Source organism: Manis javanica, chromosome 13, assembly GCF_040802235.1.
Source record: "Manis javanica isolate MJ-LG chromosome 13, MJ_LKY, whole genome shotgun sequence".
In the NCBI taxonomy this organism is placed as follows: domain Eukaryota; kingdom Metazoa; phylum Chordata; class Mammalia; order Pholidota; family Manidae; genus Manis; species Manis javanica.
Window position 1 is genome coordinate 95,387,262 of NC_133168.1, and position 14,246 is coordinate 95,401,507.

Genomic DNA, 14,246 nt, shown 5'->3' on the forward strand with positions numbered 1-14,246 from the left:
CTTGTGTGATCCTTGTTTATATTCTGTGACCGTTGTTTGTGTTCAGTGAAGAACATCAGGGCCCAGCTGCCAGCTTGCCACGCCAGTTTTGCACTCTCTCTTTGTGGGGATCTGTGTCTCCAGGTAACGTCTGCCCTGCGTCCTTCCCAGACTTGACCCAGGCTTCTGCAGAGATCACCATACTAGTGAGCGGCAGGCACAGGGGGTCTACCAGTGATAGCAGTGAGTGACCCACCAGCCAGGAATACTCAGGGACAGTGTCCCCAACACTCTTCCTTGGGGAGCTCTTAAAAGGAAACGCTGGATTAAGCCAAGATGAACAAATGTATAAACTGCAGGGCTTCTCAGAGCCTTGACTTCACATAGGTGCCTTGAGAATGCGCCAGAGAGAGAGAGAATGGTGTTTTCTGAACAAAGAGTCAGAGACATGGCAGGAAGCTGAGACAGAGAAAGAGCGGCGGCCAGGGCAGGGGGGTGGGTAGACAGAGGGGCAGAGGCATAAAAAGTGGCAGGAACAGAGGCAAAGAGATTGAAATGGAGAGAAACACAGAAACAAGGACTGACAGAGGAAGGAACAGAGATGGGGAGAGAGACGGGGCAGCGAGAGCGGCGACAGGGACAGGAGCAGGCAGGAGCAGAGAGGGGCAGCGGCGCTGACTGAGACGGGGGCACAGCGAGGCCGGGCGCGGGCCGCAGAGACAAAGGCGCGACCGGGGCAGCCGGGCCGGGACAAAGGCTGGCCCGGGGGGCGGGGGCAGCGATGGCGACGGCCGCGGCGGGCGCGGGCGAACTACAAGTCCCAGCAGCTCCCGCTGCGGCCCTCGCCCGGCCCCTCTGCTCCCCGGGAGCGCCTGGCGGGGCCGCTGGGCCGAGGGGGCCGCCGGCGGGGCTGGAGGGCGGGGGTCTTCCTGCGGGCCCGGGGGGCGCGGCGGGCCGGGCAGGGGCGAGGGGCGCCGGGTGAGTGTCCCCGCGAGCGGGCCGGGCGGGCGGGGACGGGGGCGGGGGCCGGGCGGGGGCGGCCGCGGGGCGCGGCCCGGGGCGACCTCTGTGCGGCCCCCGCCCGCCCGCCGGTCCTGCAGTGCCGGGACGCCGCGCGAGGGGAGGGGGCGCGCCGGCCTAGCGCGCCCGATCCACCGCCGGGGCCCCGGGGAAGGGCCTGGAGGATCTGGGCGCCTTCCTTCGGGAGGTGGGGGGGCCGCCTAGCCGGAGGTCGGGGGCTCAGGCAGCACCCCTCCCCTGGAGGCGACCCAGACCCCCTCCTCCAGGAACCTTGGAGGGGACCGCGGCATTGTTCTCCCCTGCCTCCGGCCTGGGGTCGGGAGTTCAGGAGGACCTCCCCGGAGGGGACGATACAGGGTTCCCTCGGCCCCCAGGACCCCAGTTACTGTTCCCCTCACTCTCCAGTGTTGGGGTCCAGAGTTCTGGAAACCCCCTCCCCCAGGAGGTGATCTAGGGGGCCACCTGCCCCCCAGGAACTTAGGGAGGACCTCAGTTATTTCTCCCCGCATTCCAGCTAAGAGATGGGAATCTGGGAGACCCTCGGGAGGCAATCTAAGAGTCCCCCTGCCCCCCAGAAACCCAGGGTGTACCCAGGCATTGTTCCCTCCATCCTCCAACTGTGGGATCTGAGCTGAGGAGGCGGTCTAAGAACTCTGCCCTGTCCCTTTGCTTACCCACTCCCAGCTATTGGGTTGTGGCTCAGGATGTCCCCTCCCCAGAAGGAAAGCCAAAGGCCCCCAAACCCCAACCATGGGGTAGGTAGCCCAAGACATCACCTCCCCATCAGGTACTTCAGAACTCCCTTTGTCCCTCTAGTGGGGGTCCCAGCTATTGTTTCTTCACCCACCACCCTCCCTTCAGGTATGGGGGCTGGAATTTAGGATCTTTCCTCCAAGAGGGGACAAAAGTGTCCTGACACCCGTTCCCATACTCCAGCCATGGGATCAGTTGCTCAGGAATCTCCCCCTTCCTAGGAGGTGGCCCAGGAGCCCCCACAACCACCGCGCCCCCAGCCCCAGTAACCCAAGAGGGGCCCTGAGTATTACTTTACCCACCCCACCCCCTAGCTGGGGTCAGAATTCAGGATCTTCTATCCAGGTGGGTAAGCAGGCACACTGCTGGACACCTGTGTCTGCCCTCCTGGCCATGGGGTCTGTGGGTTTCCATGTCCTGCCACAGGTCCCACAGATTCATTCACCACCCTCTCTAGTTTTAGGAACAGGTGTTTGGAAACACAGGTGTTTGACAGTTACATGCACGCAGGAACTTGAGGTCAGGCATTCAGATAGTCTCTTTCCCAGGAAGTAAGCTGGGGTGCCACTGCCCTCCCCTGGTGACCCACAAAAAGTACCAGATGTTGGCCCCCTGACGTATCCCCCATATAGAGGCTTCAGAGTTCAGGATGCCCCCTCTCTGGAAAGTGAACTACAGATCACCCTTCCTACCTGGAATCCCCAAATATGCAACCCCAACTATAGGATGGGGGTTCAGGCCCTGTAGTTAGGAGCAAGCCCGGGAACTCTGACACGCACCCTCTTCTGCATGAGAGGAGTCTGAGCAAGGGGGTTGGAACCCAGGACTCCCTCTCCTCACAGGACTCAAGCGTCCCTGGAAAGGAAAAGTCCAGGATGGAGGGAAGGGAAGAGCCGTGGAGCTGGGCTCTGGAGACCTCTAGTGCCAGAGCCCATGACTTCCATCCAGGTGTGGGGCTGAGAAGGGAGGGTGCCTCCCCCAGCACCATGTCCCACCAGGACCCTCTCCTTATTCTGGCTGGGGCAAGTCACAGGTCTGCCTATAGTCTTGAGACAGGAGAAGGATCCGTCTATGTGTCCGGGAGTGAGTTCTGGGTCATAGCCTGGCTCCCTCTCCCTCCTCTCCCCAGACTGCAAAAGAGACCAATCCCCGGACCCTCCCTCGATCCACTCTCTGTCCTTACCTCGCAGATCCTGCCCTGGAAGCAGCTGGCACTTCCACATCAGGGATGCGACGCTCGGTGCTGGTCAGAAACCCAGGCCACAAAGGCCTGCGGCCCACTTATGAAGAGCCTGACTCTGACCCAGAAGAACTGGACACCAACCCTGAAGAGCTGGACCCAGTTTCCGAAGACCCGGAGCCTGACCCGGAAGACCTCAACACTGTCTCTGAAGACGTGGACCCCAGCTATGAAGATCTGGAGCCCGTCTCAGAGGATCTGGACCCGGATGCCGAGGTTCCGAGCTCTGTCTCCGGGACCCGGGACTCAGATCCCCAAGATCTCGACCCCATGTCTTCGAGTTTCGACCTCGACCCAGATGTCATTGGCCCTGTCCCCTTGGTCCTCGACCCTAACAGCGAAACCCTCAGCCCCACCACTGCCCCAGACCTGGACCCCCTGTCATCCGGCCTCACTGCCACCCCCGAGGTCCTGGCCACCAGCGCCGCAGTGCTCCCTGCCCCCGCCAGTCCGCCCCGGCCTTTCTCCTGCCCTGATTGTGGGCGAGCCTTCCGCCGTAGCTCGGGGCTGAGCCAACACCGCCGCACGCACAGCGGTGAGAAGCCGTACCGCTGCCCCGACTGCGGCAAGTCGTTCAGCCACGGCGCCACGCTGGCCCAGCATCGCGGCATCCACACGGGTGCGCGGCCCTACCAGTGCGCGGCCTGCGGGAAGGCCTTCGGCTGGCGCTCCACGCTGCTCAAGCACCGCAGCAGCCACAGCGGTGAGAAGCCGCACCACTGCCCCGTGTGCGGCAAGGCCTTCGGGCACGGCTCTCTGCTGGCGCAGCACCTGCGCACGCACGGAGGCCCGCGGCCGCACAAGTGCCCAGTGTGCGCCAAGGGCTTCGGGCAGGGCTCGGCGCTGCTCAAGCACCTGCGCACGCACACGGGCGAACGGCCCTACCCCTGCCCGCAGTGCGGCAAGGCCTTTGGCCAGAGCTCGGCGCTGCTGCAGCACCAGCGCACGCACACAGCCGAGCGGCCCTACCGCTGTCCGCATTGCGGCAAGGCCTTTGGCCAGAGCTCCAACCTGCAGCACCATCTGCGCATCCACACCGGTGAGCGGCCCTACGCCTGCCCCCACTGCTCCAAGGCGTTCGGGCAGAGCTCGGCGCTGCTGCAGCATCTGCACGTGCACTCGGGAGAGCGCCCCTACCGCTGCCAGCTCTGTGGCAAGGCCTTTGGCCAGGCCTCCAGCCTCACCAAGCACAAGCGGGTGCACGAAGGCGCCGCCGCTGCCGCCGCCGCCGCCGCCGCTGCTGCCACCGGCCTGGGCCTCAGCCCTGCTTCCATGTTGAGGTCGGGGCAGGTCTCTCTCTTGGGTCCTGATGCTGTCTCTGTGCTTGGCTCTAGCCTGGGCCTCAGCCCTGGCCCCAGCTCTGGCCTTGGCCCTGACCCTGTGCTGGGTTCCCACCCCAATCCCAGTCCCAAACCCACCTCTGGCTCCAGATCTACCCCAATCCCGGATCCTGTCAAATCTTCTGACCCTAAGCCTGGTCAGGACACCAGCCCTGACCACAGATCTGATCCTAGCCCCTACTCGGATCCCATGCCCAGCCCCGCTCCCAACCCTGAGTCCTTCCCTGAGCCCTGCTCTCCCACCCATGACACTGTCAGCTCAGCCCTCCCTACTGGCGAAAGTCCCGAGTGGGGGCAGGAGCAAGGGGCACTTCTGGGGCCTGATGGCTGAAGGGGACGCTGGCACCCACAGGGGCCTGCAGAAGTTGTGTGTCATGCAGTTTAGTAAAATCCACTGCCTCCTGGTTCTGTGCTGCGGCTTGCCTGTTTTTCTTCTCCTAATGCACGGTCCCTTCCTAAGGGAATGGGAGGGTGTGACCTGAGCCAGCCATACATCTGGAATCCCGGTATCTCGGATTAGGCCCACCACATCCCCAGGCTTCCCAGCTTCCCCACAAGGTTTCACACTAGTCAGAGACAAATTCATCCTGGAGGTGGTCTAAGAAGGATCCCATCCCTCTGGCTTTTCCACAAATGGGGGAATCTCTGGCGCGTTGATAGTCTAGTGGGCTAATAACGGATGCTGATATAAGATTATGAGGGTGGCCTGACCCCATCTGCTCCCCTAACCTACCCTTTGCCCTAAAGCTCACATTATAGGTACACGACTGTAGGAGGTGACTCATTTATGCGTTCAACATAAATCTGTTGATTGCTGGGGTCTCAGCAGGGAGCAAGATAAGTACGGCCTTGGCCTTCAAGGAGCTCACAGATACCGAATTCAGAAACATTTAACAAATAGTTCCAGGGTATAGTGCATTCTAGAAGAAGCATAGCAAGACTTATTTAGTTGAGGATGGCTTTCCCAAGGAGGGATTTTATAATCCCGATAACCAGTAATTTAATAATCAGTACTGTTTGCCCAACCTTGTGCTATGCTCTTGCATTTTGTTAATTAATCCATGAGGCAGATAGCTGTGACTGAGTATTCCCATTTTGCAAAGAAGAAAGTGTAGCACATGGGGTTTAAGGGACTTATGGAAGACAGAAGTGGTGGTTGATAGCACCTAGATTTAAACCTGAATTGTCTGCCCTGCAGACCCTGCATTCTTAACTATTATGCTCCAGGGCAAGAGTGTGCAAAGGCCCTGAGGCCACAGAGATGTGCAAGAGGAGTTGGTGGGGCCAGACCCTAAGGCTCTGGTAGACTGAGGTGGGAAGTTTACTTGTCATCCCAGAGCAATGGGAAGCCACCAGCAGGTTCTGCCAGAGGATATGAATTATTCTTTGAAGATGCTTCTCACTGCTGAAAGGAGAGTGGAATGGAGGGGGTCAGGAATGGAGCCTAAGATCAAGGAGGAGGTTGCTGCTGTGGTCCAGGCCAGGAATGTTGGGGAACTCTAGGCTGATGGCTATTCGAGTAGAGAGAAGTGATCCTATCTGGGACATAATTAAGAAATGAAATAGGATTTGCTGACAGTTCAGATGTGGGGGGCAGAAGCGAAAGGAATGGAGAGTGAACACCAGCTTTCTGGGAGGTTGGAGGGGGTCATCCCTGAGATAATAGGATGCAGGGTTATTGCCGGACACCGCAGAGGGTAAGGAGTCAAGCACTGGACATGGAAATCAAGAACCGGCACTGGACGCGTACACGACAGGGACCAGGACCGAGCCAATCCTACGCAGGAACGCTCAGAGGACCCCCATTCCCCAACACAGTGTCCGACGGTCGGCGCTAGGATCTCGCAACCGCCTTGGGTCCGCAAGCCCGCACTTGAGGCACGCATGCGTACTGCTCCCGCTGGGGTTGTGGCGCAAGGGGCGGGCCCGGATCCGGTCCTGCGGCTCCGGGGGCACCCTCGTCACGTGGCCGAGGCTCCTGTCAGCTGATGCGGGAGTGTTTGAAGCTGGACCGGGAGGGCGCGACGCTGCAGTGACGGCCGCGGGCGCTCGGACCCCTGCTGCCCCGCCTCGCCCGCCGGTGTGCGGCCCTCCCCGCACAGACATGGCGGCCCCCGGGGGCCGGTGCGGTTCAGGTGAGGGCGCGGGGCTCCAACGCAGGCGGCGAGCAGACCGCCGGCCGGCTTCTCCGACCTGTGGCGGCGGGCCTCGCATTTTCCCTTTCCTAAAGTCCCGTGCTGACTTGTCAGCTTCGCGGTGATGGAGATAAAAGCAGACGGCTCCTAGAACCTGGGCGGCGGGAGGGCACCAGCTTCCCCGAGCTCTGAGTGGCGGGACTGCCAGTTGCCCTCTGGACCCAGGCTCTGCTCGGAGTTCCTAAACTCAGGCAGTGGGCGGGCGCCAGCTTCTCCCACTAGGGACGGCGAGGATCCCAGGATTTCCATTCTGAGCCTAGGTTCAGATTGCTAAGCTTTGCTAGAACTCAGACAGCGGGCACCAGCTCTCCAGTCCGCACGTGAGATATCCAGGCTTCCTTCCTCAATCCAGGAGGCCTGGGTTGCTCAGCTTTCCTGAACTCAGATCGTGGGTGGCCCCTTTCCAAGCACTTTGGTCTCCACCTTTTTGGGGGGAGCCTGGAGGAAGACCCCTGTGTTGGTTTTCCCTTCATGAGCTAGCTGGGGACACCTGAAAGGTGCCCCAGCTGGTAGGGTCTGGGGGTATTTACTGTGATCCCAGCTAGGGAAGCGGCTTCCCCTCCGGCTTCCCACCTGGCTGTCTCATAAACAACCACAGCAGCATCCAGGCTCCAAAGGGATGGGTCAGGAGCTGGCCCTCCCTGCAAGACAGGCTCTGACAGTGCCTGCAGCCATCCTGGCAGCCGGGGCAGGTAGGGGACCAGCCAGGCCCTGAAAAGAAGCAGCATTCTTCCAGTGGGGGGTAATGGGGGCTGTCAGGGAGGGTCCTGGGCTGCTGTGAGCAGCTTTGACCCCAGTGGTTGCTGAAACTTTGTGCCTACCTCTTAGACTGGTCAGGATTCAGGGGAATAATCAGTGCTCAGAATAGTACCTATTTGCTCAAAAATTACTGAGACTCGGGCTGAACTGAGGCTTTTATCTTCTCTGCCTCACTTCATTCTCAGAGTACTGTCAGGGTTTCAGCCTCAAGGGTATAGACGTCATTTCCACTTTTCAGATGAGAAGACTGAGACTTACAAAGGTGCCCAGGATCCCTCAGATGGGAAGTGGCAGTTCTGGGATTTGGTCCTAGGGCTCTATTTCCAGACAGCTAGCGCCCTTAATAAAGATACCATTTTAGCTCATAAGCTAACACACGGCAGTGCTGTACTGACATCCACTGGCACCCAGTGGGCCTTCAGCAAATGTAATCCTGTTACCGTCAGTCCCCCATCTCCATGCCTGGGGCTTGTGAGAGCATCACCCGGGTCAGCCAGGCCATGACGAGTGGGAAGGTCATTCTTGGGGTGTCTGTCCAAAAAGAAGAACTGGAATGTAGCTGAGCTCCATGCTCATGCCTGGAAGCTGGAGTTGGGATGAGCCCAGGAGTATCTTGTGAGGAGCCAGTGGAAGAAATTGATTCTCTCCCCACAAATCGGCCACAGGAATAATGATGGGATGTTTTGATATTCTTACTATGTACCAGCCCCTATGATAAACCTAAATATCAAATTCTGAGTTCTTTCTTGGCTGGAACACGGGACCTGCCTCCCCTGTTGGCAGGTGGGCCTACCTGGGCCTGGCCTCCACTGCCTTCTCCTGCTCTCACAGAGACCGAGCGCCTCCTGACCCCCAGCCCTGGGTATGGGACCCAGGCGGAAGCTTCGCCGGCCCCTCCAGAAGAGGAAGACCTCCGCCGCCGGCTCAAGTACTTCTTCATGAGTCCGTGTGACAAATTTCGGGCCAAGGGCCGCAAGCCCTTCAAGCTGATGCTGCAGGTGGTGAAGATCTTGGTGGTCACTGTGCAGGTGAGACACCAGCAGGATGCCACCTACAGCCACTGTTCTCTTGGAAGGAGAATCTTGTAGCTGGAGCCTTGTCTTGACTCCCTGGTGACATGATTACAGTGATAATGGCAGCAATCAGGAGGCTGCCTGAGCTCAGTATGGGAGCAGCTCCCTGTAACCTCACAAACACCTTCTGAGGTCCCAGCACCTGCTATCGCCCCCCATTTGGTAGATGAGGCAACTGAGGCTTAGAGAGGGACTTGTCCAAAGTCACATGGCAACCGAGTGTTAGGAGCTGGCCTTTGAACGCAGACAGTCTGATGCCATGAAGACTCTCAAAGAGAACCAACCCAGTGGCTTAGACAGATTAGTTGCCTCCCGTTCCCATGCCAGATCCTGTGCTGGGCTCTGGGGACCCCCAGATGCATCAGACCCAGCCCCTGCCCAGCATTGCTGCTGGTGTGTTCTAAGGCTCTGGCACATTAGCACACTCATCACTTCCCCTCGGGAAAGGGGCCCCATAGTAGTACTTACCTGTAGGTTGGGGTTCGGCACAGAACCCGGCACTTGGTCCACATTCAATAAACATTTGCTGCTCTTGTGAGGCAGGTGAGCTCCCCTGCGTGCGGCTCATGGGGAACGTGTGGTGGGCAGGGCAGATGGGGCGTGTGTCCTCAGCAAGTGGAAGTCCTCTCTCTCTTCCACTTCTACCCCAAGGGAGGCCCCACCCCAGCAGCATCAACCTCTCCCTGTCCCTCCCACCAGCTCATCCTGTTCGGGCTCAGCAACCAGCTGGCAGTGACATTCAGGGAGGAAAACACTGTCGCCTTCCGGCACCTCTTCCTCCTGGGCTACTCAGATGGGGCAGATGACACCTTCGCGGCCTACACGCGAGAGCAGCTGTACCAGGCCATCTTCTACGCTGTGGACCAGGTGCGGGTGGCCAGGGGAATGTGGGCATGTGGGCAGGCGGGCAGGGGAAAGCAGGCAGGGCTGATGGACCCCTCCCCTTTCTGCCCACAGTACTTGCTGCTCCCCGATGTGTCGCTGGGCCAGTATGCCTATGTGCCGGGTGGGGGCGGCCCCTGGGCCAATGGCTCAGCTCTGGCCCTCTGCCAGCAGTACTACCACCGGGGCCACGTGGACCCAGCCAATGACACTTTTGACATTGACCCAATGGTCGTCACTGGTGAGTGATGCAGGCAGGGTGTAGTTGGGAGCTCAGGCTGGGGAGATCAACCCCCTAGTTCTGCCTGCTCGTCTGGGAGGGGGGGATGTCAGTTAATAATCCACTGTATGCAGTGTACTTGGTGGAATTCTTGGCATGAAGAAAGAGCCGGGCCTTACATTTTAATATCAATAACTCACTAAACATTTGGGGGCCCTGTGGTCTGTAGGGAATAAGACCAGGCCCTACCCAGCAGGAGACAGGAGGAAACGAGCAATAAATATTCATGTACAAAGTGGGAAACAGAGTAGGGAAGCAACTGTCGGGGACCCTGGGGAGACTGTGTCCCCCTCAACCCCAGCATCCCTTCTCTGCCTCCCTGTCCTCAGACTGCATCCGGGTGGACCCCCCTGAGAGACCCCTTGTGCCCCCCAGCGATGACCTCTTTCTCTCGGATGGCAGCACCAGTTACAAGAACCTCACGCTCAAATTCCACAAGTACTGCCCAGTTGATGGAGGGGCCGCTCCAGTGCTGGGCTGAGGGCTGGGGAGGCAAGACAGCACGTGTCCTGGGCCCTGGCAACCACTTCCCTGCAGGCAGGGGCTCTGGAGACCTCATGCTGACCCCTGTCATGGGAGCGCTTCCTCTGCCAGCTGCAAAGTCAGTGGGGCAGGCGCGCTGCCCCTCAGGTGCCGGGAGGGCCTGGCAGAGCCCCTTACCCAAGCCTCCTCACTGCAGGCTGATCAACGTCACCATCCACTTCCAGCTAAAGACCATCAACCTCCAGAGCCTTATCAACAATGAGATCCCAGACTGCTATACCTTCCACGTCCTGGTGAGCCCACGGTGTCCAGGGTGACGGCAGTGGGGGCCCGCAAGGCTCTGAGTCGGGGGGTAGGGACCCTTGGCCTGCCATGGGGCTGCTGGGGTAGTCTGGGGCCCCAGAGACCACCACTCCTGCAGGTCTGGGAGCCCAGGCCTGCCAAGGTTCACTCTATCCCCTCCTGTCCCACCATACCCCTGCAGATCACATTTGACAATAAGGCCCACAGCGGGCGTATCCCCATCAGCCTGGAGACCCAGGCCCACATCCAGGAGTGTAAGCACCCCAGTGTCTTCGGGCATGGTGAGCCCCCAAGCCCCAGACAAGTACCAACCAGGGGTCCCAACATACCCAGGGATCCCCAAGCCCCAGACCAGTGGGGACTGAGCTTCCAACTCACCCAGAGTGACCCATGAGCCCATTGACCAGCACAAACCAGCCCTGCAGCCCCCTAGGCCTGGCCCTACCGGAGCCCCCTCCCCACAGGAGACAACAGCTTCCGGCTCCTGTTTGATGTGGTCGTGATCCTCACCTGCTCCTTCTCCTTCCTGCTGTGTGCCCGCTCCCTGCTCCGTGGCTTCCTGCTACAGAACGTGAGCCACCCCCAGCACTGCCCACGCACCGAGCCAGCCTCGCCCACTCCGGGGCGACAAGGGCGGGCCTTTGGGAGTGGGGTAGGGGCGGTGGTGGGAGTGTCCTGTGCCTGGATGTGTCCTCACCCCGCCTGTGTCCTGCAGGAGTTTGTCAGGTTCATGTGGCGGCAGCGGGGACAGGTCATCAACCCGTGGGACCGGCTGGAATTTGTCAATGGCTGGTACATCCTGCTGGTCACCAGCGACGTGCTCACCATCTCGGGCACTATCATGAAGATAGGCATTGAAGCCAAGGTGGGTCCTGCCCAATCCCTGCTGGGAAGTCTGACATCTTCCAGATCTCAGACTCACTGATGCCTGTCTGGGGCCACAGTGCCCCGGAAGGGCCAGGCCAGGAGGGGTGACGCTGATCCCGCCCGTAGAACCTGGCAAGCTATGATGTCTGCAGCATCCTCCTGGGCACCTCAACGCTGCTTGTCTGGGTCGGCGTCATCCGCTACCTGACCTTCTTCCATAAGTACAATGTAAGCCTCCCACGTGCTGGCCAGGCCCCTGCTCCCCAGTTCCCACCCTCTGAATACATTCATACACAGGAAGGCGATCACCAGCCACTGTAAGTGGCCTGTCATGAGTCCCTTCCCATACCTGCCCACCCCAGACATTCCTGTCACCACACCTGGACAGGAGGCCACGGGAGCCGGCCCCTTCATACCCACCCAACCGAGTCCAGCCATGTAGTGGCCCCAGGTACAGGTGGTACAGGGGCCCCCCACCTTCATCTTGGCCCCCGTCTGCCTGCTGCAGATCCTCATTGCCACGCTGCGGGTGGCCCTGCCCAGCGTCATGCGCTTCTGCTGCTGTGTGGCTGTCATCTACCTGGGCTATTGCTTCTGTGGCTGGATTGTGTTGGGGCCCTATCATATGAAGGTAGGGGCTGGCTGGGGGTGCGGGGGTGCTCATGACCCCATCAAGGGGCCCCTGGCTCCTGCAGGACCACTTCTTAAACCCTCTGACCCCTGGTCTGTCTAGCATGGACTGGGGGACACTGTATGACCCACCTCAGCCCCTGGTACCTCACCAGCAGGTCGACAGCAGTTCCGTCCACTGCCCCTGCTGACTTGTGGTGACCCGCCCTGCCCCCAGCCCTGCCCTCGGCTCCCCCTGACCCCGTAACCCCATTCACCCTGCTGCCTGGCCGGCAGTTCCGCTCGCTGTCCATGGTGTCAGAGTGCCTATTCTCGCTCATCAACGGGGACGACATGTTTGTGACGTTCGCCGCGATGCAGGCTCAGCAAGGCCGCAGCAGCCTCGTCTGGCTCTTCTCCCAGCTCTACCTCTACTCCTTCATCAGCCTCTTCATCTACATGGTGCTGAGCCTCTTCATCGCGCTCATCACCGGCGCCTACGACACCATCAAGGTCAGCTGCTGGCCTGTACAGCCTCTCCCACCTGGCCAACCCCGACACACACACACTCAGCCCTGAACTCGGGCTCCGGGCCCTTCTGCACCGGCCACCACCGGGTCTGGGGGGACACAGCAGTGTGAGGAGAGGACCCAGGGGGAGAATGTGGGAGATGCTGCAAAGCCAAAGGAGGGGTGGCTCAGTGCCGGGGGCGGGGGCAGGCCTGATAGCATCCTGGTCACAGCTGTTGCAGCCCTGGTTTTTTCAAGATGGGGCTCCATCCAGGTGGGGGTCCCACACCTGGCTTTTGCAAATAGGGAAACCAAACCGTAGTTGGAGTGACTTGGCCAGCGTCAGGTACTAAGTGGACAGTGTGATCATCCTGGGGGTGGGGCCGGGCAGGGGCTGTTTGGTTTGGGTTGTTCTACAGGCTTTGGGGGTCAGGAAGAGAAGGGGTCAGAGAAGAATATGGTGTGGCAGGTAGACAGATTTCTTTAGGCAAACATGTCCAAGGGCCTGTTGGGGACCAGCCCTGTGCCAGGCACTGAGCATCTAGGAAGCAAGGCACACGTGGTCTGTCCACGACCCGTGGGCAGGACGGCTGATACTGATGCAGGAACAGGGGGCCAATAGGTAAGCGGTATTAACAAATATGGAAGGTCACAGAGGGACCCCCTGCTTCAGACTTGTGGTGCGGTGAGGCCAGGAAGGTTTCTGGAATGTGTGCCCAACACTAGTCTCTCGCCACATGTGACTAAATTTTGACTTTAATGAAATACACTTCCAAACCCAGTTCTTCATTCACACCAGCCACCCACATATCAAGTGGTCAAAGCCAGTGAAGCTAGTGTCTACCAGATTGGACAGCATAAATATCCAAATTTCCATCCTCCCAGAAAGTTCTGGATTGATGAGACTGAGCCCCAGGGAAAAGGAGCAGCCAAAGGAAACGCCTAGGGGCCGGGAAGGACTTGGGGAAGAGATGGTTGCCCTTCCGTGGGATGGGGATGGGGACACAGGCTCCTCTGAAAGCTAGAACTTCACTCAGGCTGGAACGCAGATGTATACATTCCCCACCCCGTGCCCGGGTACAGCCACCCCACAGACACACTCCTGTCACTCTGGCCCTTGGTGTCCCCATGGGTCTTGCTCCGGCACTTAAACGTGACGCCTGTCTATCAGCCTTGGATGTACAAGCCCAGACCTTGCTCCCACTGTGTGCAAACTTAGTAGGTGGCTATAAATTACCCAGATTGAGTTAGGCATGACTCTTAAGCACTGGCGCTGCAGCAGAGGGCACCAAGTGACCAAGAAGCGGGGTGTACACACATTCAAGGTAAGAGAATGCCTCCTTGTGAAGCAAACCGTGAGGAGCAAAAAGTGGTGGGCACAGCAAGTGCAAAGCCCCAGAGGTGGGGGCCTGGTTGGTGGAGGATGAAAAGTGAGGGCACCGGGAGGGAGGGCTGGAGGGCAGGGCAGGGCAGACACCAAGGGGCCCCTTTGATGCTGGGCCACCCTCCTCTCTCCGCAGCACCCGGGCGGTGCCGGTACAAAGCAGAGCGAGCTCCAGGCCTACATCGCTCAGTGCCAGGACAGCCCCACCTCCGGCAAGTTCCGCCGTGGGAGCGGCTCGGCCTGCAGCCTCCTGTGCTGCTGCGGCAGGTTCGAATCCCGAGTACCCAGTCCCGGTCGGGTGGCTCTGGGGGAAGGGGCGCATGTCGGAAAGAACTGCAACCCTCCGCCGCCGCTGACACCGACCCTCCTCCAGGGAAGCCTCGGAGGAACGTTCGCTGCTGGTGAATTGACGCAAACCACGACTGCCACTGGGCATTAGCTCCCTGACTGCGGAAACCGCACTTATTTATTTTTAGGGGTTGCTTTTAAAAACCGGTGCCCTTCCGCGCCCTGAGGGACCGGACCACCGCGTCGGACACTGGGGTGGGTTAAATAAACAGGAGAAATTAA

The 14,246-nt window shown here is 59.7% G+C and overlaps 2 protein-coding genes across 4 annotated transcripts; both read left to right on the forward strand.

Annotated features, from left to right (window-relative positions):
- The first annotated feature begins 100 nt into the window (after positions 1-100).
- On the forward strand, positions 101-4,736 carry ZNF358 (zinc finger protein 358). 3 transcript variants are annotated; one of them, XM_037018493.2, is made up of 2 exons: positions 101-123; positions 2,943-4,736. In XM_037018493.2, the coding sequence occupies exon 2, from the start codon at positions 2,981-2,983 to the stop codon at positions 4,661-4,663; it is 1,683 nt and encodes a 560-aa protein (XP_036874388.2). In that variant the 5' UTR covers positions 101-123; positions 2,943-2,980; the 3' UTR covers positions 4,664-4,736. The 3 variants fall into 3 exon arrangements, with proteins under 3 accessions (XP_036874388.2, XP_036874387.2, XP_017520090.3); XM_037018492.2 differs by lacking the exon at positions 101-123 and adding an exon at positions 802-957; XM_017664601.3 differs by lacking the exon at positions 101-123 and adding an exon at positions 2,554-2,700.
- Positions 4,737-6,274: 1,538 nt separating this feature from the next.
- Positions 6,275-14,246, forward strand: MCOLN1 (mucolipin TRP cation channel 1). The gene is made up of 14 exons (XM_017664580.3): positions 6,275-6,467; positions 8,118-8,314; positions 9,059-9,226; positions 9,317-9,482; positions 9,851-9,959; positions 10,201-10,297; positions 10,489-10,588; positions 10,772-10,878; positions 11,023-11,172; positions 11,301-11,402; positions 11,683-11,805; positions 12,081-12,296; positions 13,813-13,943; positions 14,050-14,246. The coding sequence occupies exons 1-14, from the start codon at positions 6,437-6,439 to the stop codon at positions 14,084-14,086; spliced, it is 1,734 nt and encodes a 577-aa protein (XP_017520069.3). The 5' UTR covers positions 6,275-6,436; the 3' UTR covers positions 14,087-14,246.